Raw genomic sequence first — 26,535 nt, forward strand, 5'->3', positions numbered from 1 at the left:
GAAGTTCATTGACCTTCAGAGTTATCCTTAATCTCCAAGGTGTGATACATTCTCAATGTTTTTTGAACAAAGTTACCATACATTACCTTCTGAAGAATCCAACCACATGGCTACGGTTCCTAGGCTTACAATAATGTTTGCCAAGGCTGGCCATATTGGGCTCTCAATCCCCATTGGCATCAGAAGGGGAGAATTTTTTACGAAGGCCCAATAGGTCTCTGCCATGTTGGGATTCAGCAGCAGCCACAGAGCGTACACAGCGTTCAGGAACCCACAGAGGAATTTCATTGTCCTGCGGAAAGACACAAACAGATCCCCGGGCCCACACCAACACCGGATCGGGTCCCCTCCAATTGCCAGTAGAAAGATCTTTCCATCGCACCAGAGGATGATTTGCAACAGGAGCCCTCCAGTGCTTATCTGCAGCAGATACTTCAGCAGAATCCACCGATAAAAAATTTAAAATATATAAAACAAGGGAAAGAATAGAATGTGGAGAGGAGAGATGAGCCCCTAACTCCCCCCTTTTTACTTTAGCAATATAAGTTTTTAAGGTACGATGGCAGCGTTCTACTATAGCCTGCCCTTGAGGATTATAAGGAATACCAGTCTTATTAACAATAGAAAAATCTTGGCAGAATTTTGAAAATCCCGTACTACTGTAGGCAGGACCATTATCAGTCTTTATGTATTTTGGCACTCCCATGTAAGCAAAAGCATGAAAACAATGATTTTTTACATCCTTAACCTTTTTCCCTGAATGGACAGAAGCAAAAATTAGAGAAGAATATGTATCAATAGACACATGAGCATATTGTAATTTTTCAAAGGAAGGCACGTGTGTGACGTCCATCTGTCACACATGATTAGGTAAAAGTCCTCGAGGATTGACTCCCAAATGAGGAACAGGTAAAAATTCCACACAAATAGGGCATGATTTAACTATCTGGATGGCTTGTTCCCAGGTTATGCCTGTATGATAACGGAGAGATCCAGCATCTAACTGCTCCTTAACCAACGCATATACAGCCTCCAATTTTTTCTTAGTAAGGGGCCATTGCTCCACCCATACAGGGTCATCGCTCTTCCAAGTGATTTTTATCGGTTGCATAATCGAAGGCTGCTGTGCAGTTACCTCTATGGAAAAGACCCTAATCCTCTAGTATCGCCAGGACCCCTAGTGACACAGGTTTTGTCTGCCACAGGTTGTGGGCCTCCTTGAAACATTTTTCCTAAGCCTCTGTCCGGGCAGTAGCCCTGACTCTTTAGCATCTGTTGTACAGGCTGTGTAGTAAGCACTGTTCCAATAACGTCTAACACATCCCGTCCCCACAAGTTCACTGGAATGTGAGGTAGCACAAATGGTTGAAAAGTTCCTGTATGACCTTTCTCATCCTTTTAATTTAAAAGTAGCCTGTAATGTAATGGCGTCTGAGCTGTGCCAATACCTTGTAGGTTAGAGGTAGAATTTTTAAGGGGCCAATTGGGATCTCAGGATTCTTGTGAAATTATAGATATATCCAGCACCAGAATCCAATAATCTTCCAATCTCAATCCCACATAATTCTATTTTTAATTTAGGCTGTTTATCATTGATAACTGTTTGTCAAAACACCTTTTTTCCTGTACTTCCAAAGCCTCCAGTTATACATATCGGCGCCATTTTGAATTTAAAATATGAAAGTAATAATAATTGAGCAATTCTATCACCAGCTTCTGTTTCCATGGTCCTTTTTACATATGCCAATTATAAAAGCATTAAATATAATCTCTATAGGATTTGAAAAGGTAAACTTTAGGTTATACTCTGGAGTATTTTATAAAATTTTTAAAAGAGGATCCTTTCTTATAAATTTCAAGTAACACATTAACACAAATAGCCAATTATTAACAATGTGGACCAAACAATTTACCTGTATTTTATTTACTGGAAAAATAATTTTGTAACCTCTTTATCAGTAAGAGATTATTATTTATGGGTTTATCTTAGCAACATTATTTAATAAGCTAATAACCCAAACCATTTCAGGTGTTATATTTTTATAGAATTAAACCAAGAATTTCTAGAAAGCAACTTAAATTGTAGAGCCAAATTTTCAGTGATCAACAATGATCAACAATCAATGATCAACAGACAAGACCATACCTAATATATAGTTCAAAATTATGAATTTTGTTCCTTTAGTTTTTCAACCATGAGGATCAAACATTCATCCAAACATTTATCAAGACAATCAAAAGAACAGAACATCCTTTATTCACACAGCATTGACTTAGCATTTAATGTCCTGACCAAAACCATTTTTCACCAGAAGTTAGGCCCGGTTTAAACTTTTAGTGCTAGTCCCTTTCCGGCCTCTGCTCACTGAGGCTGCAGCTTAGCTTTGCTCTGCCCACTGCTCGGGCTTTATTGCCAGCACCTGCCTGGGCCGCACTCCATCACGGCTCTGCCTCCCACCGACGTGTACCTGTCCGCCCGCTGCTTTGGGCTATCTCGTGCACGCCTTTGCCTTTGTCCGCCACAGCCACTGGGCGGACACACAAACTCACATTTAAACTTCCTACTCCCATGAAGGGACTACCTAATAACGAGTTATTCCCACCATAAGGGAAAAACAGAAAAACATTTCCCACAAAGGGATCCTAAATATTGAATTATTCCCACTCTGAGGGAAAAAATAAAAAACATTTGAACCCAAATTAAGCAAACAGACAGCAAAACTTCTAACCTCTAAGCTTGCTTGCTCTCCAGTCAGCAGCAATGAGGCCTACCTGCCGATTCTTTGTAATTCAGATGCTGCCGCTCTGCACCGGCGGGAAGAAAAAACTCAAGAGTTTTCAGCTATCCTGAAAACTCTACAACTGGAAAAAGTCTTTACATTCTCCATTACCACTGGAAGAGGCTTCTCTCTTTCCTTCATCCTTTCTTTTACAAGACCCAAATCTTTAGGCCTAGTTTCAATAATTTTTCCCCTTTTTACCGGGAAAATTCTTTTTTTTTTTTTTTAATTAAAATTTTTCTCCCATTTCTAACGGGAAATTTCCTTTCCTTCCCTCTTCTCTTTTGGGAAGATTTTCTTTTTTTATTTAAAATCTTTAGCTGTCTTGCCCTTACTTAACTTTGGTGCCTTCCTGCTTCAACAGTCCAATTAACTGACTGTGAGCTAATTGCACCCGTTTCAATCCACTCTCACCTGTAAAATGCCGGCCGGCCTTCCAAGAGTGTCCGTCAGCTGGTCCTTCTTACTCAAATCTCGGTAGGAACCTCCATCTGTAGCAGTAGCGCCTGCGTTACCAATACCTGTTCACCATGTCCGAGCGAAGGGCTGCGGATTAAAAAATAGAGACAAGAGACAGCGAGTCATTCGTACGTTTGGATGTCGAATGCCCTTTATTGCAAGAGGGAAGAAACCTTAAATACAGGCTTACAACACAAATGGAGGATCCCCTGAGGGCAGAAGTTCGCTACCAATGGTCTACATTCTAGACTCAAAGTTCTGCATTCTTGCATCTAAGTTGTTTACACCAAATACAGGATGCACCTAAGTTGTTTACACCACAAGCAGGATGTAGGAACAAAGAACCTCCTGTAAGCTCTCCGATGATCCTAAGGTGAGAAGGACACCGGCAGGGAATCTGAATAGGAAGGACACCTGGTCAGGCAAGCAAGGCTGCAGCCACTCACAGTCGGGGGTCAGGGCCCATGGTGCCCACAGCCATTCATCACCCTGCGTGGTGAATGTGTATGAGGGGCGGCAGTCCTGGCTTTTGCTGCCGAGAGGGAAACGGCGTAGGTCTCAGGGGAGGGGGGGGGCGTCCAGCCTGGCCTGTTTGGACCCGGGATCACCTGTGCAAGGCCCGCCTGGGTCCCTGTTCTTTGGGGCTCCGAGGGGGCTGGTTGGTGGGCAGAGCTGGAGCGGGCAGACCTCCCTGCCCACCATGGTCAGCTCGCCCATCTGCTGTTTGCTGGAAGCTCCTTTCTCTCCACACTGTCGGGCCCATCTGTGAGCCAAGTCTCTTGGGGAACTGGGATGCTGAGCTGGTTGGTCGCCTGGCTGGGCCTTCCTGGGGGCCGCCTGCCATTCAGGCTGGTCCTCTGCCGGTCTTCAGCCCCCTGGATACCAGGACTGCTTCCAGTTGCTCTTCATTTACCCACCCTCACAGACATTCATGCATGCATTGATCAGCGCCTTCACAGTGTCATCCAGCACTTCCGCTGCTCTGGACCTGAGTGGTTGGTGCCCTGGCTGTGAGGTCTGGTCAAGGTCTTCAGGTTCTCCAGCCCGTCCCTCACTCCTGTCTCCAGGCTGTAGGCTTGTTACGGTACCAGCCCACAGACTATGCCCAGTACCCAAAATGGAGCCCATTTGGTGTGGTGTGGTGGGGTAGACCCGGAAATGCTTTCTGGGAGAGCAAGTAGGTGGGGTGTAGGAGAAGGGCAGCCCTCTGTGCCTTCTCAGACCCTGTGATCCTCAGGGCTGAATACTGATGGGCATCAAGATTCCACAGCATTCCTGCAGCCCCTCCCCAGTCCACCTGCTCCCTGCGAGGCCTGCATGCTCCTGTCTGGGCCTTCCTGCGTACGCATGCACAGAGACTCACAAAGGACTCGTGAAGCTACCCTTCTCTCCAGACTCCAGCTCTTTCTTCCCAACTCCACGGAGGACAATCTAGGTGCGCAAGGCCACACACTGAGACTTAGAGCATTATGGGAATGAGGATCGCCACTGCACACAGCTGAAGCTCATTCACTGCCCTCCTGTACCGATCTGCAACACCAGGGTCTCTCCTGAAGCCCACAGTTGCTTCCAGGATGCTTCTGGATGGGCTCTATATGTCTAGGCTGTGGGCATGTCAGATAAATTCTCGTTTTCCATCACTTAGTCACCAACCCATTCTTTCTCCTTCTTTCCTTTGTGTTCACTATCCACTTTTCCTTCTATGCATCATCCACCCTTTCCCCATCTTTCTCCCATCCATCTCTCATCCCTCTGCCTATCCATCCATCAACCCATCTGTCCATTCATCCATCTGTCTCTATATCCATCTGTCCGTCCATCCATCATTCATTCATCCATCCAACAGCCAACCATCCATCCATCCATCCATCCATCAACCTATCCATCCACCCATCCATTCATCCACCCATCCACCAACCTATCCATTTACCAATCCATCCATTCATCCACCCACTCATTCTTTTCTCATTCCTTCTGTCCATCTTCCCTTCTTCTGCCACCTGCTCTTCTGTCCTTCCTTCCAAGCTCCCTGCATGTCTGTTCTCCCATCTGTCTCCTCACCCACCTAAAAATGGGACCTGACCAACCTTAGCCTCAGACCCCTGTGTTGTCTTGTGAGGTGAGGTCCTAAAGCAGTTTCACTGGGGACAGGGAAGGAACTATGGCTTTTGTAATGTTCTAGACTTGGCTTTTCAAGCCTCCCTAAGGGGGGCCTGGGGGCCAAACTCTCCAAGGCTGTGCTGGGCTCGTCAGATGTCCTGCCTGGTTCTCTGTAAGCATATGTGCACCTCTGGGCTCAGCTGCCTCTTTCCTTGGTTTGCAGACTGGCCATGGCTAGATCCCAATGTCCAGTCCACTTGGCACCCCTAGCCACACGTGGCTATTGAAACTTGAAATTAAATGAAACTAACAATTCTGTTTCTTAGTCACACCAGCCACATTCCAAATTCTTCGTGGCCACATGGGGGCTGTGACAGCTTTTCTATGACAGGTTTTTCTGGATCGACTCAGAGGCATTCTTAAATAAACAAAGATGGGTTGCCCTCAGCTGTAACTGGATTCGGGCTAGATCTTTCTGGATTCTTCCTAGCGGGGTAAGGGAGGGTGGACTGAGCCTGGACTCAACGTTTCAGTTGCCGGCTGTCTGTGGTGCTGTGTGGCCTGAGGCCAGTCACTTGGTGTCTCTGGCCCATCCAGGGGCGATTTAGTGGCAGTTGGGCCCCACTGTGTCTCGGAATGGTGGGACTGGCCATGTTCTCCCAGGTCTGTGGACTGTGCTGTGGAACCACGGACATGAAAGCAGCTGGAGCAGTCTGAGATGCCACTGCTGCTCACGGGCCGCTGGAGAGGGCGTCTCTGGTTTTCTCTTCTTGGCCTGGCTTGTTCTTCCTCTTGTGCTAGGCAACCCCTGCTCCCCGGGGGGGGGGGGGTGTGTGCACGCCAGCCTCCCATCCCCATGTGATGTGCTGTTCCACAGGGCAGTTTGGTGGGCTGCCTGGTCCTCAGACCTCCCTGGCCCTTTCTGTCTCTGTGTAGGCTTCTGAGGCAAACCTCCCTTCTTGCCCGGCTCCCACGGTGCCCGCCACCCAAGATGCCTGTTAAAAGCCAGCTTTGACCTTTCAGGAATAGCCCCGCTTGATTCACGGAGGCTTCAGACAGAACCAGCTCTTCACACAGCCACGTGGGGACAGCTGAGCCCCATCACCACTGCAGGAGTCCCAACGAAGGCCAGGAGAGTGTCCCTAAGTGGACATGGAGGGGCACCCTGGGCTGGGGTACTTACTTCCGGTGGCTGGGTGGCCTGGCTGAGTGGGCCATGTATGTTCATTTTGATGGGCTCTGAGGCACCTGGGACCTGTGGTCACTGGGTGGCAGGGTAGTGATAGGTGCCAGCACCAACAAGGCTACACCACCCCTTCCCTTAGCCAGGTCGCCTCTGGGCCCACCCCTCCCACGCCTCTTAATTATTTTCCTTGGCTGTTGTGAATTAAATTTCCCAGTAACCGCAGGAGACATCTTTGGGTACAGCCCGCTCACATCTCCGGCACCCACAGAAGTTGTTAAATGAATAACGTTGACTTTCTCCAGGGACCCAATTCTCTCTGAATGTAATTCCCCTCTGTTACTGGGAGCTTCTTGGAGAAACCATAAAAAGAATAAATAGGAGTTCCTAACGCTCCCTCAGATCCTGTTGGGAGGGAGGGGAATCACTTGAAATTAATGTTTAAAAGAGGATCACACCACAGCTTGATGACAGAAGGAGCTGGTGGCATTGAGTGGTTCCGATGCGGGGGTCCAGTCAAGAGTGGGGTGCTCTGAGGATGCTGGCTCCCAGACCTGTCCCGGATTCCCATGTCAGCGGTGCTGATGGAGACAGGCAGGACAGTGACTCGGCTTTAATGTGGTGGCTTGGCCAGTGGGTGCTTGCGGGCGGAGCCAGGGGGTGCCAGGCACACAGCAGCCGTGGAGGTGACCTGTAGGACTTGCGTGTGTCCTGCCCTGCTCTGGCCGTGAGCCACCTTGTCTCAGCTGCCATTGTAGGCCCTAGCCACCCTCCCCTCCTCCTGCCCCTCCTCCTGCCCCTCCTCCTCCTGCTCTTCCTGCTCCTCCTCCCTCTCGCTTCCCCCTTTTCCTCTTCCCTCTCCCGCCTCCTTCTCCCCATCTCTCCATCTGCTCCCATCTGACTTGTGCAGACTTGTCACCTGGGGGACAGGTGAGGCTGTCACCCCAACTGTGAGCAGGCAAAGCTCTCTGTGTGCCTCCTTTCTCTAACAGTCTTGTGACAGCTGTCCCCCTGTTACATAGGCCCGCTAAGGTCTCCCCTGGTCAGGCCCTGGAGCTGTGTGACCCTCTCTGGTCTGTGGCTTCTGAGGGTTTCGGGTCTTCCGTAAATGTGTCTTCCTGGACCTCTGCACAGCTGCACGGGGACCCAGCTTCCTCTCTAGACCACTCAACACCACACGGCAGCCCGGAGTAGAGCCTAGTTTTAAGGTGCTACCTTGGTTTGTTAATGGGGATGCCTGGAAGGAGGCAGAGCAGCATGGGGCACTTTCCCAAGGTCAGGAGCAGTTTGTTGGATGAGCCAGGAATAGAACTCCTGAGCTGGGCTCTGCTAACCCTGAGCTCAAATTGCCAGCCAGGCAGGCAGGCAGGTCAGTGCAGAGGGCGAGTGTGGGAGGGGGCTCAGCTCCTGAGCTGGGAGCCAGCAGAACCCGAGGGAGAGCTGGGCTCTCTGCCGGCCTCTCCCTCCCGGGAGGGTGTGGTGATGTGTGCTTGGTGCTGTGAGCACAGCCTAGTTTTTAGCTGATGCTAGGGTGTGCTGCGTGGGCCGTGTGTGGCTTTTAAGATCATCTGGGGCTGGTAAGAGACAGCAAAGTCACATTCATTTTCTGATGCTCTTAGACAGGAGGGACCAGATGCCACACAGATGTGACATCCTGACGCTGGAAGACAAGAGTGGTCATTTCTGAACCGGGCTCTCTGAGTCTCCTAGGGCCGCCTGCACCCCTTCTTTACTGCTGTGTTTTGAGGGGTGCACTTGGGTAGCGGAAGAGGCTTCTACCTCACCAGGTGCTCACATCGAGGTGAAAGCTGCGACTCTACCCTGGGTCACTGAGCCCAGTGGCAATAGGAAGTAAAGGGGTAGGGGTGGGTGTCAGCCAGCGTGGGCCACGGCCAGGAAGCCTCCCTGGAAGAGGTGAGCTTTTTGGTCTGTGACTATAGAGAGGGGAACCGTTCAAAGTGGAGGGTTCCAGGCCCCAGCAGAGCTGGAGAGAGGAGGAGGCCGAGGGCTTGGGGAGGGGCTGAGCTTCTCCAAGGCCGCCCACTGTGTGGGGTCTGGGAGGTTAGGAATACAGTGTCTAGATTCCAAATACGCCGTCTTGAGAATAGAGACAGTAGATGATGCAGCCTTGGGGGAGCCCCCGAGTGGGCCAACACTACTCACTGAACTAGGAGGCGCTGCTGTTGGAGGCAGAGGGACAGGTGGCAGGAGAGGGCAGTCCCTGCTGCCTGCCAGGTCCCCGGGGAGTCAGAGAACGCGGGCGGGGTGGTCACTGTGGGGCAGCTTTCGGCGGGGCTGGACACCAGTACCCTGGAATCTGCTCCATGCCACAGGTAGGGAAGAGGTGCTTGTAGGCACAACCTGGGTGCAGCACTTAGGTCGGGGCAAGGGAAGGCCCATCTGGGGAAAGGCAGAGCTTGAGGATTGGCGGGGAAACTGAGGCAGGGTCTGTGGCTAGGTCTTGCCGCTGAGGCCTGCTGCAGCCACTCACAGGAAGGAGCACTAGGAAGCAGCCACAAGTTTGACACCCAGAACTTCCCACGGTGACAAGGCTTGTGTCTAACCTTCGCATGTTGGTTATTTCAGCCTGAGACACCAAATTATAATGACTAGACATGAGAGCAGGTGCCAGTGGCTCCTTGAAGCTGCCTAGAGCTTGCAAAGACAAGACCTGGCCTTGACTTTGAGGACTCCAGAACCTCCTCTCCAGGCATGCCAGGGGCTCATTCCTGGGGAGCTGAGGGTTCAGTTGACCACATGTTGTTTACCTCCTGGAGTTTTTAAGCCATAAAGGCCTCTGGGATCTGATGGCTTCTATGACAGTTTGGGACTCTGATGACAGGCAATGGGAAGATCAAGACAGGAATCGGAGGACGAGAAACAGCAGGTAGGGCTTCAGCCAGCTGGCGAGCCCATGACTATAATCCCAGAATTCAGGAAGCTGAGGCAGGAGGGTCCAGAGTGTGAGGCTGCCCGGGCTACAGAAAAAGAAGACCCCTATTTCAAAAGAACGAAAGGAAAAACAAGAGAGTCATTCTAGAAGAATGTTCCCTGGCTGAAACACCAACCCCACTGTCTGCAGCCGTGACACAGACTGAGTCTCAGGTACCACAGAGGCACAGGAAGGCTCCTAGCAGTCGGCTGAGCATGGGCCATTATGGGCCTTCCAGCCAATGTCAGTGTGAAGAAGATGGGGGTCAGGGGGGATGCTCCTGGTCAGGGAGGTCTGTGGTTGAGGGGGCCTGCTTGGAGCAGTTCAGCTCTCTATTGGCTTTTAAATTTGCAGAGAAAATCACAGAGCCTGGACACCCAAGAACATTTGTAAGGAACCCTTGGGGTCTGTGTGGGAGCGTGTGGAGTCCCTGGGGGGTACCCCCAGACCTCTCTCTCTCCTGGAATATGTGGCTATCTCCTTAGGGTGGCCTGGACTGGGACTTGGTGTGGCCTTCCTTGCTCCTATCCAGGCAGAGACAACACTGTCACCTGCAGGAAGCAGGGTCACTCCTGCAGTGCTCCGGAGGAGCCCCGGGAATCCGGGAATCCGGGAATCCTGGTTCTGTGAGTGTGCTAGTTCAGGAGGTGGAAATATACCCACGGGGGAGAACACAAGTCCCTCCTGGCCACTGCCCTCCAGTCCCCCCTTAAGGGCCATTCCTCCTCAGGACAGGGGTCCAGGATTGGGGCCTCCCACCTACGTGGCTCCCCCTGCTCTTGCCTGGGCCGCTCTGCCCCCTCCCCCAGTCCTGCCCAGGTCACAGCTGTCTGCAGCAGGTGGAAGAGTGGCTGGAGGTCCCGTGCGGAGCCAGGTGTGTGCATTGCAGCGCTACCACCCCCAGCTGCTCAGAGCCGCAGGCCTGGAGGCCGGGGAAGGCAGGAGGCCTGCAGCTTTGGGGACCTCAGCAGGAGGGATGGAACATGGTGACCTTTCTAGCCTGAGGGCTTAGAGCCACATCCTAATGCTGCTTCAGTGTGTGTGTGTGTGTGTGTGTGTGTGTGTGTGTGTGCGTGCGCGCGCGCCTGGGAAAGTTCCCTGGAGCAAGGCTCGATGGCATGTGACTGTTTCCTGTGACCGCATGTCCGAAATGCCCACAGGCCAGAGGAAGGGGAGTTTCCAGGGTCTACTGGAGTCCCCTGGAAAACACCCACTCTACCCCAGTCCACGACTTCCATTTGAAAGTGTACAGTGACCCCACCTATAATTCCAGAATATAGGAGGGGGAGGGGAGAGGATCAAGCATTCAACACATTCAAAGTCTTTTTTTTTCTTCTTTCTTTCTTTTTTTTTTGTTTTGTTTTGTTTTTCGAGACAGGGTTTCTCTGTGTAGCTTTGCACCTTTCCTGGAACTCGCTTTGGAGACCAGGCTGGCCTTGAACTCACAGAGATGCACCTGCCTCTGCCTCCCAAGTGCTGGGATTAAAGGCGTGTACCACCACCACCACCACCACCACCACCACCACCACCACCACCACCACCACCACCACCCGGCCTCAAAGTCATTTTCAGCTGTATAGAAAAGCCAAATGTCAGGGGAGGACACCATTTTAAAATGTACAGTGCTGGACCAGGGAGATGTCTGCCTCTAAGTCTAATGACCTGAGTTCAATCCCCAGAACCTACATGGTAGAAAGAGAACACACTTCTGGAAGTTGACCTCTGACCTTCACACTAACACTGTGGTACATGTGTGCACACAGATACATGCTAAATAATTAATTGATTTAAAAAAAAAAGCAGTGTTTACACTTGTAATTCCAACTGAGGCAGGGAGGTCTTAAGTTCCAAGCTAGCCTGGGCTACAGAGTAAAGCTACTGTCTCAAAAAGGAAAAAAAAAAAAGCCTCCAAACTGACACAGTCCAGTGGCATTTAGCACGTACACGGTGTTGTGCAACCATCCGGCGCCTGTCGTTCTTGAACCAGAACAGTCCTGTCACCCAGGACACAGCTCCCACAAGAGCAGCCGCCCTCCCTCGAGTGGCTGCTAATGCATCAGCTTCTGCCTCTGTGGGTCTGCCCATTCTGGACATTGCTTATTTGTGACAGACACCCTTTGGTCTGGCTTCTGTCCCTCAGTACTGTGTTTTTCAGACTTGTCATGTGGTCTGTGTTCAAACTTGCTTGCTTCTTTCCTTCCTTCCTTCCTTTAGTTTTTTGAGACAGGGTTTCTCTGTGTAGCTCTGGCTGTCCTGGAACTTGATCTGTAGACCAGGCTGGCCTTGAACTCACAGAGATCTGCCTACCTCTGGCTCCTGAGTGCTGGGATTAAAGGCGTGTGCCACCACACCTGGCCCTTTTTTTTTCTTTCTTAAGACAGGATCTATGTGCTTTGTCTTGCTCCAACCTCCTGAATGCTAGGATTAGAGACATAAACCACCACACCTGGGCTTCTTTTCTTTTTAGGGCCAAACGCTATTCCACTGAATGGATATACCACACTTTTAAAAGTCATCCCCCAGCTTTCAGAAGTTATCACCACCCTTTGACAATTGTGAGGGGTACTCATCTGTGTGGGACATTTGTATAGTTGTGTCTATTCTTTGTCCTTGTGTTCATCTACCATAGAACACATATCAGGACCCCATTATTTTTTCATGGCTTAATATTCCACCGTAATTTGGCTACTTGGTTATTGCTTCACAGGTGGGCTGGGCTAACAACCTATAGGCATGTGTCCGGAGGTGACCAGCCAAGCCATGAGACCTAAAGCACACAGGGGCTGTGCTCTCTTAGTTGCAGGCCTGACACTTGTACCATTAGGACGGAAGGATACAGGGGTGGGCCACCTTGATGTGGTCACCCCTCAGACTCCATTTTTCTGTTATTCCCTGTCTTTTCTTCCTCGTGCCAAACGGAAGGGATTTGGTGACTCACGGTAGCCCTGCTCCCTGAGCATGGCTTTCTAGGTTCCTACCCCCAGGCAGGTGGGGATGGGTGGTGCTGTCTGCTGGTCACTAGAAACCAGGGCACCAGCCACACACATACTGGTGTCCCCTCCTATAAGCAGGAACTGGGACTCGGGAGCTGTATTCAAAGGCTTGCTCTTGAGACTTGGAAACTTTTTTCATGAAGCACTTGGTAGCATCTGCTGGGACAGTCCAGCCCCAGCACCACAGAGGGAGGTAAATAAACAGCTTGTTTTTGAATGATCCCTGAGTGGTACCTGGTTTAGGGGCCATCTAAGAAAGGTGTGAGGGTCGGTCGGTAGATGGGAAACCACGGAGACAGGAGCTCTTCAAAGGCCAGCGAATGACGCTGAAGTAAGAAGGAAACAAGCTGATGGTGTGTGTGTGTGTGTGTGTGTATCGTTCCCAGGCCTCAATGCCAAGCGTGAACTCAGGCAGTCCAGGCCCAGGACCCAGTTCTGCCAGGAACAGAAACAGGGAAGGGCAGTTTGCTCACGGTAAATGGGGTTTTGTGTAATTGACATTGGTGAAGAGGACAGGAGCTCTCATCAATTGCTGGTCACCACTCTTGGACACACATTTGCACACGCACACACACGCGCTCGCACACACGCACACACACACGTGTGCATATGCGCGTGCGTGTGTGTGCATGCCTGTGCTGCATGCCCTTGAAGCCAGGGTCCTGCTGTCTGTCTGGGCTTTTCTCTTTCCACACGGGCCTGCCAGGTAGACAGGACTGGAGATTCTGACTGTTGGGCGCTTTCATAAAAGCCTGCTAAAATAAGACCACTCAGGGACAGGGCCTCCTGGCTCTCCATCACAAATGTTGACAGCGGGGGAACTGTGGCCAGGTTTCTCTGAAATGTGAAAAACTGGGGAGTAGGCATGCAAGGAAATGGAACGCTGGCATCCCACCTGGATGGCACTGTGATGCAGGACAAGGGCCCCCCAGGTGGTATCGCCCCCATGGCACATCAGTTAGCCTCACAGACTGTACCGTGTGGGTGTTTGGTGAGTGGGGATGAGGCTGCAAGCCACCAGAGGGGCCTGGGTGAGCAGCCCTGCCTCTTCCCCACCACAGGGGAAAGGCACCGAAATGGAGTTGGAGTGAGAGTCCCTGGGGACTCTGCATGCACTGGGGACAGCAGTGGTTCAGCCAGGACCCTCAGCCCCCCAGCCAATGTAAGTTCTCCTCACGACTTCATCAGCCAAAGGGGATTTGAACCCAGCAGGGCCAGGCCAGTGGCCACTGGCCTGCTATTGGTGACATAAATCTTGTACCAGCAACCCCCAGACCTTCTCCCAGGAGTCTCTGTCCCCTGGAGGGTCCAGATACTCCCCTTCCACCCCCTCCTCCCCTGCTTGGCCCTGGCCCAGCCATATAAAGTTTAAAGGTTTTAAATGCAAATATTTCTCTTTTATAGATGCCAGCTGTCTCCAGAGAGCGTGATTCCTCCCTACTCAACTTCATTGTCCAATTAGCTTCCCATATCTGAGTACTAGAGAGCTGGAGGGGTGTCGGGGGGCGGGGGGGGGATCTGAGCTGGTGGCTCAGAAGGCTGTTGTCTGGGGGTGGCTTGGGGGTAGCCTGAGATGGAGGGGTGCTTGCAGGGGGAGGGGCCTTGAGTCTGCACGGTAGGAAGCTGCTCCTGGCTGGGGGAGGTGGGGTGGGGGTGGGGGTGGGGTTAGAGGCTGGGTCACAGGGTGGAGGCCTGGCCGGGGTTTTGGTACAGATTTCGAGGCTGCGGGTGGAGATGCAGGAGCTGGGTCAGTTGGTGGCCAGGAGGACAGTCTTCTCCTGTTTAGAGACATAAAGGCAGGCAGCACACTGCGCACACTGGTTCCCTTCTTCTCCCCTCAAGTGCCCTCTTCCCGCCCGCCTTCCAGCAGAGCGCCACGGCGTCCCCATTCACCGGGGCTCCGAGGCGCTCACAAAGCGAGGCAATTAGAATTGAAAATCTATGCAAAACAGCTGTTAACTGATTGTAAAGGAGTGCAGCTGTGTGCGGGGCGCGGGTGGGAGCCGGCGCTGAAAGCGCAGGAAGTGGCGCCCAGGCCCGGGGTTAAGAGGAAAACTCCCCAATGGGCCGGGAGGATCCGCCGGGTCTTAACCCCTTCCTGCTGCCTGGGTGACCTTAGTCCCCAGCAGACGTGAGGCAGCGCCTTAGATGGAGGGAGAAGGTCGGGGTCCTCTCTAGCAGGACACTGGCTGCCTTCCAGGCCCTGCTGTCCTCCATCATGTCCTGGGTCAGCACGCCTGTGTTACAGGAGTGTAGAGCTTGCTTGCCAGCCCGGGGCAGTCACTGCTGTGAGACAGGGGTGGATTTCCCCTCTGGACACTCAGACTGGGCTGGGGGAAATCTGAACCACCACCACCACCACCACCACCACCACCACCACCACCACCACCACCACCACCACCGGGTGTCACCCCATGCCCCCCAAAACAGCTTAGTAAGGATAAATGCTGTTTCCCAGGCCCTGCCAGGAGACCTTAGTACCTGGCTGGCCTATCATTCCCGGCCCAGCGCCACCCGAATGGGCAAGGCCGGCCTGAAAAGGTGACTTCCAGAGGCAGGGACGGGAAAGCCTTCTAGGAAGATAGATTTAAGCAGAGCTTTGAAGAATGGCCACTAATGTGGGGCAGGGAAGAGAAAATGGAGATGTTTTTGAGGGCTCGGCAGCTGCAGTGGCGAGCATGGCCCAGGTGGTGAGGGTGGGTGGGGGCTGGGCAGACCCCTCTCTCCACTCCTGAGCCCTTCAAGCCCCGTCTCAACCCAGATGGTTTTCAGGTTGCCGTTGATCCGGAGACGTCAAGGCCAGCAGTCCTTCGGGTCTGCCTTTCCTTCCACAGGGCTTCTCCACGCTGCAGAGGAAGAACTTGAATTCAGAGAACCCCCCCCCCACACACACCCCACAGTCTCTGGAGTAACTGGGGTGACAAACCCTGCTGAAGCTTTCTTAGTCGGGGGGGGGGGGGGGGGCTTTGGGAATGCTGCCAGGTGTCGCAACTGTCTCTGTCAGCCTTGTGTTCCAATTTCTGAGCCTGAGGCAGGTTAATTAACATTCTTGGGTCTCCTGATTCTTGGGTAGTAGAGGTCACCACCTGCCTCGCCAAGCCTGGAGGGCACTCCATGACAAGCGCTCAGTAGCTCCGCGCTGGGAAAGTGGCTATGTGATCGTTACTTCTGGTCTGTGCTGGAGTCTAGGGCTCCGGTACATGGAGGTGCCAGGTGACTAAGAGGAGGTGACAGCCGCCTCTGGTGAGAGCAGCTGGTCAGAGTGGCAAACACACCTGTTAAGTTTTCATCTTGCATCTTCTCCCTGCTTACCCCCAGACGGAAGCGGAATAGGAAAGACCCTCCAAAGGCAAGACTGCCACCCGGCACCCAGGGCTCACTTTAGACAGGGCTGGGCATCTGTGCCGGCTCAGATGGGAAGCCGACCTTGGTGGGGATGCCCTGAGCTGCCAGCCAGCCCTCACACCTTCCGGACCACGCTGCCTCACGTGCCCACCTGACCTGTGAGCCTCTGGTGTCTGCCCTCTGGCCCTCTGAGCTGCCGCTGTGCAATTTCCAGTTTTGTTTCTGGGGAGGCCCTTGTGAATCAGCCCCAGGGGCGGATTGTTTGCCCAGTGGATGCGTGTCCACACCTGTCCTGGTCCTGAGGCAGTGTGCTTTTCTTTCTGGCAGTCCCCCCAGGCCTAGAAACCCCTCCTGTCTCAAGTGTGAAGTTCATCTGTCCTGGGGGAAGGTTTCTGAGGTCCCAGGCTCCCAGAAAGGGTGGGATTTGCAGAGACCCACCTTAGCTGTGAGGAGCTAGGGGCTCCTGCTTCCTATTCTTAGAGGCCTAGCATGGCAGAACCCTTGGAAGGAGAGCTGAGCGATTCTGTCCTGGGGCAGGCAAGCATCATGAGCTAGGAGTTTCCTCCACCTCCCGGGACTGCCCCCTGGCACTTTCTGTCTCAAATCTTTTCTCAGCCAGCTTTCCCAAACAAATGGGACCTGAGGGAAAGAAACCCACAGAGGGTGGATGGTGGTGCACACCTCTAATTCCAGCACTCAGGAGACAGATGCAGGCAGATCTCTCTGAGTCTGTGAGTTCTAGGACAGCCAGAACTACACAGAGGGACCCTGTCTCGAAAAACAAACAGAAACCCACAGAGGGAAGTCTGTGCAGCTTAGGCTTGCTGGTGGGGTGGGGCGGCTGCTGAGGGAGGAGGAGAGCAGCCTGAGGAAGGTTAGCTTTAGCATTGGAGTCAGGAATTAGCAGTAGGCTCCAGACAGGGTACGGCTAGTTAGCAAGGGGCCACATGGCCGCAGAAGGGCAGTTTCCACCCTTCAACGCAGAGGCTCTGCTCCGGGATTACTGATTTCCTGGGGCAGGGAAGTGACAGTGAGTGCCATCCATCTCCTGGTGGCTGCCAGCATTTTCTGGCCTGGGTGCCCATAGCTGGCTCGCTGCTGTCCCCCTGTGGTCACCAGGGGTGTCTGTCACTCTTTTGCTGCCTTGGACAGTCTAGGTTGGACTGACTCCTGGTTGGAGAAGCTGGGGAGGATGCCTGGTTCACCTGCATGCTTGTAACCTTGAGCACTTCTGGGCAAGTTCAACTGAAGCCCGGGTTGCGGGCGACAGCTTTAGTGGAGCTCGAGTGTATGAGAGGGAGTGGCCAGCTCTTTAAAAAAAAAATAAATAACAAAAACAGGTGGTAGCTCATAGTGGTCACCCACAAATTTATAGCTTGGCCATTATAGTCTCCAGCAAACAGGTGAACGAACTTGGCCTCCAAGACACCCCTTCCCCAGGGAGAAAGGTGCTACAAGATTTGGAGGAAGAGCCCTGTTGTTGTTACCTGGGGAACCTGGCCTTCAGGCAGCGCAGCCAGGTGCGAGCTGCTCATTTACATGTCGCTCCCCTCCCCCCACAGCCAGTAATCCAGGTGGGAAAGGGGCTGGACCCGCCCGGGAGGTTTTTCATTTTGTTTTTACGGCTCGAGGCCAGTTGTTTCTTTCTTCTGACACCTCCCTGTCCTCCCCTCCCCCTCCTGCTCTCCTCCCCGGAATCCCCGACGCCCGGGGAGTCCGGCGCATCCGCCGGACCGTGAGCATCCTAAACTTGCAGGGGCTACACTGCCGGGGGCGGCGCAAACTAACGCGTGGACCAAAGGCCGCGGCGCGTGTGGGGGGCCAGGGACCGGGTGGCCGCAGGTAGGAGCAGTAATTCGGCCTGCCTTTGCCCGCCCGTTTCCCTAGTCGTTTGTGGTCGGCTAGGGGCTTGTGCAAGACTGGCCCGGCGTGCGCCCCCGCCCCGCGGCATCGGCGGCTTCTGCTGGCGCGGGCCCCGAGCGCTGCCCGCCGCCGGCGTCATCGGGAACAGATGGACGGGGGGTGCTGGCGCCCGCGCTCGCTCCCGGCGCTGTCCCGGCTGGCGCGGGAGGGAGGAAGGCGGGGGAGGCGGCGCGCGCCTGCCGAGCACTGCGCGGGCATGTCCTGGGGCAGGTTTGGGGCTGGCACCGCGGTGGAAAGTTGAAACCCGCAGCGGCGCTGGGGTGCCCCCCCCGGGGGGGGGTGCAGTGGCCTCCGGGCTTGAAAGTATAAAAGCGGAGGATCAGAGAGCTGTGCAGAGAGGGCGGGTGGGGGGAGGAGACCCCGGGACCTCACGGCGACCTTGCCACCTCGCCGGCTGCTCCCTACATGCTGGCCGGGCCGCGGCACCCCGGCTGCCAGGACAGCCCTGTGACTGCGAGCCTCCCGGGTGGCGGGAGGGGGTACTTTGGGGACCGGTCGCTTGCGTCCTTCGCGTTGGGGGCGGGAAGGCTGGGGCCCACAGTCCCTCTCCGCGCCGCCTATGGGTGCCGAGGAATTTCAGGACGCTCCCTGAGTCATCCCGGTGAAGTGCCTGGGTGAGGTAGGGTGGGTGGGGGCGCCAGGAATGGGAAGGCGGTGCGCTGGGGCCATTGGCGCGGTGGGTTGTGCCAGTTTCTGGAGGCGGCGGCCTCGCCTCTGACCGCAACCCCAGCTACTTAATGATGCCCCTGGCACAGCGGCGCCTCCGTGGACTTCAGCTTTTCAAACATGGGCCCCTTAAAGAACTCGACCCCTGCCGCATGGCTTTCCCCCAAAATCCCTTAAAACGAGATGGAGACTTTGTAAAACTTTGGGTCAGAGGCTCGCAGCCTGAGCTCTTAAGTCCTTTAGAGTTGGGGTAGTAGGTCACGCATCTTGGAGAACCAGGGAGGTCAACGGCCTATATTGTGTGGTCCCTTCCACCCAGCACAAGGAAAGAGCTCCTGAGCGCAGCGTTTATCCCTCCCCTCGCTTAGTGGGTGGCCAGGTGCCAGGCACTGTTCCAGGCGCTTGGGGAGGCGGCTGTGAGGCTCGGATATGGCAGGCATGCTGTAAGCCACTCCTCCCTACTCTTGGAGATGAGTGGCCTCGGAGGCCTCTGAGATCCCCCGTCAGTCCAGCCGGGGTCGCCAGGAGCGCGGGGGCGGCACCTACCCGGCGGGCTGTGACCGCGCTGGGTGCTCCGGGCGGTCCGTCGGTGCGCGCGCGTGCGCTTGCGGCTGAAACCCGACACCTCCCGCCGGCTGAGGTCAAGGCGCCGGGAGCGAGCCGGGGCCGGGGAGTGGGCGGCGTTGCGCTAGGGTGTGTCCTCGGCGGCGACAGCAGCAGGTGTTTCTTGGCCCAGGCCCCGGAAGCTCCACCTCCCCGAGCGGCCGAGCCGCCGCCGCGCAGCCCCGGGTGAGATAAGCAGTTCAGACAAACCCGGGCGACGGTGGCTCCGGCATGTGTCAGGCGCGGCAGAGCAGCGGGGCCCTGGCATGAAAGGTGAGCGCGCGGGTGGGGTGGTGGTGGCGGGGGTTCCCTTGGTTCCCCCCCCCAAGTTTGTGGGTTCGGGAGGGGCGCCAACGGCCGGGGCCAGGTCCCGCGGGTGTGAGGACTGGAAGCGCGGGGCGCGCGACCGACCCGAAGCCACAGTCTCGGTTGCGCGCGCGCGCTGGGTGCAGCGGGGTCTGCGGCCGCGGAAGTACGCGGGGGCGGCTCCGGGGCTCGCGGTTTGAAACAAAACTTTGGATGGGGCGGGGGCGCCCAGGCAGGTGCTGGGGACGGAGTTGCCTTGTCTGGGATGGCGGCCCAAGGGGACTTCGGCGCCCCCCCGCCCGGCCCTTCCCGCTCCGCCTGGATGCGCCTCCCCGCCCCCCCGCGGCCGCGCCGACGGCGAGTGGCCCGCCCGAGTGGAGCCGATTCAATTATATTGCAGCACCAGAGACACCTCGTCGCCCGCCGCCTCTCCGGCAGGCTAATTAAATTCCCTTCGTGGAGGCGGAGCGGGAGCTGGGCTGCCCTCCCCGCTGCCCGCCTCTCCGAGCGCGGGGAGGCGGCGGGGGCCGCTTAGGACCGCGCGGAGTAGGCTTAGGGCCGCAGGTCTGGGCATCGGAGCCGGGAGCGAGCAAGGGGCGCCCCCGCGCACCTGCAGCCCGGGGTGGGGGTGCCAGCCCGAGTTGGGTCGGTTTGGCGCTTGCAAAGCAGCTTTTGTCTTGGTGCGTTTTAAGCACACTAAACGTTTGCTAGCCCCTGCGGTGTCTTATCTGCCGCGGTTGGGGCCCACACAGGTTGGGGTTTGAAAACAAAAAGCGGGACCACCAAATGGAAGGGGGAAAAAAAAAATCACAAGATCCTTTTGTAAAGGGGGCCGGAACAAAAGGCGCAGCCTCGCTCTAGGGGGGGAGCATCAGGCCTAAGCCGATTTCCAGCACCGGGGGACAAAGAGGCAGGAGGTCCTGGCTGGGCGCTTGGCTGTGTCTCAATCTGCCTGAGACTGGTTTACCCTTTCTTCCCTAGGAAGACAGGGCCCCCCTGGCGAGCAGCCTTCCTCTGGGCGTCCGTGTTACTTAAGCTTGGCTACTTAAGTGTTGCTCAGCCTGTGTTTACAGCCGCCCCCACCCGCAGGCGGGGAACCTGAGGCGCTGGCTGCGTCTGACTCAGCCACTCAGTCGCCCCGCCACAGGTGAGGGGGGCCGGAGCACAGGCTCCGACTGGCAGCGTGTGTCATCTGCTGTGCTGGGTGTCACGCCCCACCGGGTGGACCGGAACAGGGTTGCTGGCAGCCTCACTCGATTGGGGCTCGGCTGTACAGAAGCAGCTTGCTCAACACTTCTCACAGCCACCGGGTCACGCCTGACCACCTCCTGGGGGGTGCCCTGATGGCTTGGTACAAGGTTGGCTTTTGTCGCCTCGTCTGGCAGTTGGAGCAGAGGAGGCTTGGAGGGGGGGGGGGGGCGCTGGTGAGCAGCCAGCCAAGAGACCCGGGGTCAGCCACGCCTTCGGAAAGGAGGTGGGAGGCCTGGTCCTGGCTTTGGGCTCTGTTCTGTCTGCCTCCGGGCAGGCTCTGAACCAGGAAGGCAGAGAGGCCAGAGCAGGCCCTGACCTGTTGGGGGCAGCCATTAGGATCCTGGCCAGTTAGGGTTGAAAGGGAGGGGGTTGTAGTTCCCTTAAATTTAGCATTTTTAAACTGCTAGGAACTGGACCTTCTCAGGTCCCGTTTAGGCTAACCTTGGGGCTGGCCTGGGGCAATTCTGATGCCCCTAGGTGGTTTTTAATGGGGTTAGGATAGCAGGAAGGTTCCCAAAAAAGCCTGACCCTTTGGAAGCCTCCGTTGCTCTTGGCAAAGAGGTCCCCTCGGCAGGCAGGCGGCGGCCTCTGGCTGTGAGTAACTTCCCTGTCTCTGGAGGAAGTTGGAAGCTGCAGATCTCAGAGGGCTGTGTGGTTTGAGAACTGCAGCCACCTCGGGGCTCTGCATCTCTGGCCAGAGGAAGGAGAGAAGAGGTCTGCGCCACTCTGTGGTAGACCTGGGGCCTGCACCTCCCAGCCAAGCCCACTGAGTCCCTAGCTGCCCTTGACCCCCTCAGGCAGGTGTGGTCCATTTCCCTGCTGTGAAGGAGGTCTAGCCTTAGCCCCTTGCCGATCTCCTCCCCTTTCCTAGAGACGCAGGTGAGTAATAGCCAGCTGCCATTTTTTTCCCCCTTGCCCCCAGGAACCCGCAGGGGCTTGTGGAGTGAGCCAGCAAGGCCGGTTTTTCCTGGCCCCATCTGCAGCCTTGGAATGCCCAGCCTGGGTAACTCCAAAGCCTGGTGGGGTTGGATGGGAACCCTCTGGGGGTGAGCATGTTAATTACCAGTGTTGTGGCAACAGCCGCAAACCCTCCGTGAGACCCACCCCACCTCTTTTCCCTCTCTCCCTCCCTCTCCTGGGCTCTTGGGGCGAGAGAGCATGTCTAACCTGCAGAGATCCGTGTTTGAGGTGACATTTCAGCCTGGTGGCTGTGCGCGCGGCAGACCTGCCGACTCGCTTTAATTTGTACCCCCATGGAGTCTCAGATCTCTGTGGCCTTGCCAAGTGCAGCCCGCCGGTGCTGCTGGCTTCTCTTCCCCGCGCTGGCCTCTCTCCCCCTAGGCACACAGGCCACAGCCTGGGAGGTGACGTTTCTGAGTGTTCCTGTCAATGAGAATTTATCGAGCGCCTCCTCTGAACCCAGCCTTGCGCTCGCTGCTGGGAGGTGTACAGACAGATGAAACGGGAGCGCGTCCAACGGCAGCTCTTGGCGGCTGCCAATGTGCGCTCGGGGGGCCTTTTAATCTGGCGTCTACAGCTCTTCTCCCCACCAGCTAGCTCCTCCAGCTCTCACACCCCCTCCACCCCAGCCAGGTGAAGCTACTCAAGCAGCCCTGTCGGGCAAAGGCCCAGTCCTTGCACAGGTTGCCCCTGGGTCTGGCCAGCTCCAGGTTGACACTTCTCCCACCCACCCTGGTGCCTCGCTCCCAGTGCCCACCTTTTAGGAGACAGAGGACTGAGAGCTAGCCTCAGGGAGACTAGGAGTCAGGCCTCAAGGGGGGGATGGTTGTAAGTAACAGGGAGATCTTGAACACCAGAGTCTGTTCTGTCACTGGGGAACTGTGAAAAAGGGGGGGGGTCTGGCTGTAAGGGATTCTAGGGAGGGAGCCATCATTAACTGGAGCATGGAGTATGTGGAAGGGGGGGCCTCTGGCTCCGGAGTTTCATTATTGACTACAGTTTAGGGAAAAAAAAAAAAACCCTCATACCCAGGCCGTGCCTCCATTCAGATAAGTCCCTATCTCTGGGGTGGGACCTGGACATGGCTATTTACTGTTTTAAAGATTTCCTTTTTAAGCCGGGCGGCGGTGGTGCACGCCTTTAATCCCAGCACTCAGGGAGGCAGAGGCAGGCGGATCTCTGTGAGTTCGAGGCCAGCCTGGTCTCCAAAGCGAGTTCCAGGAAAGGCACAAAGCTGCACAGAGAAACCCTGTTTCGAAGAACCAAAGGGAAAAAAAAAAGGTTTTCTTTTTATGTGTATGTATGAATGCCTGCATGTCTGTCTGTGCACCACGTGTGTGCAGTACCCTCAGAGGTCAGAAGAGGGCGTCAGAGCCCCTGAAACTGGAGTTACAGTTGGTTGGGAACCACCCCTGGGTTCTGGGAATCAAACCACTATCCTCTCTGAGAGCTGCCAGTGCCCTTATCTGCAGAGCTCTCTCTCCAGCCCCCGTTTATTGTATTTAGATAGTCTTACTGCGTAGTTCTGGTTGGCCTGAAAAACTCTGTAGACCAGGCTGACCTCAAACTCAGGATCTATCTGCCTTTGCCGGGATTAGAGGCATGTACCAACCACATCTGGACTAATTTATTTATACAAGCCTCTCACTGTGTAGCCCTGGCTGGCCTCAAACTGTGTATCTGAAGATGACCTTGAACTTCTGATTCTCCTGCCTCCATTCCCATGTAGTGGAATTGAAGTGTGCCACCACCCTTGATGAAGTGCTGGGGATAGAACCCAGTGCCTTGTTCTCTGCCCGCTGGGCTTGAACTCCTGATCCCCACCCCACCCCCCACCATGCTTGGCTTTGGGCTTCTGCGTTGTCTTCCTCCACTCCCACCCTTGGTCCTCCTGCTGGGAGTCCTCACCCTAGAGATGATGATCTGGGTTGTATCTGGCCTGAGTACGTCCTGAGCCCTCCCCTGTGGGTCTGTGGTGGGTTCCTGAAGTTGTAATAAGTGGGGACTTGGGAGGTGCTAGGTCAGAGAGAGCGCTGCAGGTGTCCCTGGCCTATGAGATGGACGTATGGAGGTCCTGTTTGGGGGAGGCTCGGATGCAGTGATGCATGTGTCCCAGAGTGGGCAGAGGCCAGCAGCAAGAGAAGGACTGACGCAGCCTTGGGCGAGGAGGGGTGGGGTCGTCAGCTGGCCGCTCGGAATTCTCTCAGCCTGTGTGTAGCCTTGGTTGCGGACCTCGGCACCCCACATGAGTGGTCTCCTGTGTCCTTGGGCAGGTGACTTGACTGTCAAGTGCATGTTACTGGGTGCTTATGGGACACCTGGCACCCATAGTTCCCGTAAAGGGTGATGGTGTCCCTGGAGTTTCAACACAGACCCAGGTACTCTGTCCTCTTGGTGGACAGCAGGAGACCCTTTTTCTGGGTCTAAATAAGCCCTTGTGCCATTCTGCTGTGTGGAGGTTACCACTGTTCTGGGGTGTCACCTGCCCCTGGGATCTCCAAAACCAGCTGGAATGCCTGTGTGCACATACCCTCCCTCAACCTGCTGCTCCCTTGGGCACGAACCATGGGCTAGGTTTGGGAGGCACTCCAGCACACACTGGCCCTCGTCTCTGACTCTGCACTCACATGGTGAGCCTGTGGCTGCAAGCAGCAGTAAAAGGAATCGATCTGTGCGCTCTTGGTCAGAGCCGTATTGATGTTGGACAGGTTAAGCCGCCCCAGAGGAAAACCCATGTGTTGAGCTGAGGACAACGGACTCACAAGGAGGGGCAGGCTGAGGCCGCAGGTGCAGCTTTCAGGGCTCCTTCCAGCTAACCCTGGCTTCCCTTTCCTGCTGGGGGAGGGGTTGGGGCCAGCCCTTCCCCCCCCATCCCTCCCCCCCCCCCATCCCCGGCAGCATCCTGCCACACATTTGGGGCAGGTGTCTTCTCAGGATCTCCCAGGGCAAGCTGGGCAGCCTAGATCCAGGCACTTTGTGGCCAAATGGGGGATAACCTGAGTCTTTGCATACAGATGGGCTCTGGCCTCCCGAACCAGGCCTCCTACTTTGTGGTCAGACATTGGACCCATGGGGCAGTATGCCAAGCCTGGAGAAAAGCCAGAATCCAAGTTCTCTCCTGTCCCTACTCCAGATCTCTTCCCCAAGGGACAGGTTGCTGGCTGGTGTGGAACGAAGGCCCTGTTTAAACGCTTAGGACGCGAGTGAATTCTTCCCGCTCAGCTGCTGGTGTGCGCCTGCCCTTGTGTTTTTGTATTCGGTGCCTGGTGTTTTTCTCACTTAGTGAGTGTGTGCGTGCAGTCGGGGTGGTGGCAGGCGCTCCTCCAGGTGCTGAAACCTGAGGTCAAACAGACTGAACCCTGTGCCCCTGTGCTCTGCCACCTGTTTGGTGGGGGAGTCTGGCTTCCTCGCTCCAGAGTTGAGAAATGGTCCAGACCTCAGCTCTTCAGTGCCCATGTAGCCACCAGTGTCTGAACGACCAGGCACCCGTGCGCCCGTCCCCTGAACGTCCCTGGTGACCACGGACCTCCCCTGGGTTGGGGAGGTGTACGCTGTAATTGTTTGTCATCCAGGTGACCGACCCTTCCCCAACTTCTTTCCCCGAGTGTGTGTCTGCTGAGCAGAACCGTCTATGCCCGAAGGTGGTAACCATTCCTTAGTCCTGGGGCCTCAGACCTTGTCATTTAGGTGTGGCGTGTGCCCCTTAACTAAAGAACAGCTAAGGTTTCACTAGCTGCTTGTAAGCCTCCAGGTTCAAGGTGCTGTGCAGAAGTCCCTGACTTCTGATGGCTCAACTTACACTTTGAACTTTATGACAGAAAGCAGTGCGCACTGGGGAGAAATCACACTTCAGGTTTTTGTTTTGGGGGTGGGAGGAGGGGGTATGGAAACTACAGCCTTGGCATTTGGGGCATCTGCCACAGAGCTCTGTCACCAGCCCCTTTTTAAAAGGTGTTTTTATTTTCACTTTATATGGATGAGTGTTTGGCCAGCAGGTATATATGTCACCATGAGCATGTGGTGACCTCAGAAGCCAGAAGAAAGTCTCGGGTTCCCTAGACTAGAGTTAGGTGGTGGTGAGCCGCCATGCAGGTTCCAGAAACCCAACCCAGGTCCTCTGCAAAAACAGTAAGTGCTCTTAACCACTGAGCTATTTCCCCAGCGCCCCCCTTTTTTGGGGGGCTACTTTTGATTTTTGAAAGGGTCTTCTGTAGCCCTGGCAGGACGACTATATATAGATATATATGGCCAAGTGACTGTGTTGCAAAGATGACCTTGAACTTTGAGCCTTGTGCTAGGCTTGCAGTATATTCAAGCTCACCTCACTTGCTATGAATTGGGGCCTTTCCTGGGGCACTGCTGTTTGGGATGGCCCCCTTTCCTGGTGCCAGGCAGCAGCTGCTGTCCACAGTTACCTGCTGGTTGCAAGGGGTGCTTTGCAGGCCACTAGCATGTTCAGTAGGTTACGGCTGTAAATGCATTTTTGATTCTTGGTATTTTCTACTTGTGATGTGTCTCAGGTGTGACCCTCTACTGTCGGTCCAGGAGCCTTGGTCTTATCTATTACTTTGTTTTGTTTTGCTTGAGACATGGTCTTACCATGTAACCCCTGCTGGCCTGGAACCCACAAGAGATCCACCTGCCTCTCTCCCTACTGCTGGGGTAAAGTTGTTTGCCACCATGCCCAGCTGTTTACAGCTAGAACCCGTGAAATAGGCTGGAGAATTCTGGGAAGTGGGCTGGGGCATTCTGGGAAGTTGACCGGAAGTTTCATGGTGTCCATACCTTATGCTCCAAGCCTCTTACCTGCATAGCTGTTCCCAAGTGGGACTCATTTGTGGAGAGGTTAGAGAGGGAATGTGGAGGGAAGCCCTTTAAGTCTTCAAGACAGGTTAAACAACTCTGAACCAAAACCCCTAACCGCTCCAGAATCATAACCAGTTGTAAACCCTGACTTGGCTCCACAGTAGAAAACTGGACCGTGAAACTGTTTTGTCCCTTAAGTTATTAAAATGACCATGTGGGGCTGGGGGT

At 55.0% G+C, this 26,535-nt stretch overlaps 1 protein-coding gene and 1 long non-coding RNA gene across 9 annotated transcripts in view; one reads left to right on the forward strand and one right to left on the reverse strand.

The window, feature by feature from the left end:
- Positions 1 to 26,535, forward strand: part of Gse1 (Gse1 coiled-coil protein) — a 357,639-nt gene that overhangs the window by 295,829 nt on the left and 35,275 nt on the right. Inside the window, exon 1 of one of the 8 annotated variants that reach the window (XM_076572216.1) lies at positions 16,175 to 17,634. The exons of 5 other annotated variants lie outside the window; for them this stretch is intronic. Coding sequence is in view for 2 of the 3 variants with exons in the window: in XM_006990156.4 (XP_006990218.1) it covers positions 19,251 to 19,257 (7 nt within the window). In the remaining variant the exon portion in view is untranslated. Of the gene's footprint in view, positions 1 to 16,174; positions 17,635 to 18,974; positions 19,258 to 26,535 lie in introns of those variants that run through there. 2 more of the 8 variants (XM_006990156.4, XM_016008437.3) reach the window with 2 other exon arrangements.
- On the reverse strand, positions 13,829 to 19,068 carry LOC121829445 (uncharacterized). Its single transcript, XR_013051338.1, has 3 exons — positions 18,928 to 19,068; positions 15,225 to 15,293; positions 13,829 to 14,225 (listed from the first exon to the last, which is right to left on the reverse strand). It is a non-coding gene; the product is annotated as an uncharacterized LOC121829445 (long non-coding RNA).

The sequence above is a fragment of the Peromyscus maniculatus genome, chromosome 5 (genome assembly GCF_049852395.1).
Source record: "Peromyscus maniculatus bairdii isolate BWxNUB_F1_BW_parent chromosome 5, HU_Pman_BW_mat_3.1, whole genome shotgun sequence".
Lineage (NCBI taxonomy): Eukaryota > Metazoa > Chordata > Mammalia > Rodentia > Cricetidae > Peromyscus > Peromyscus maniculatus.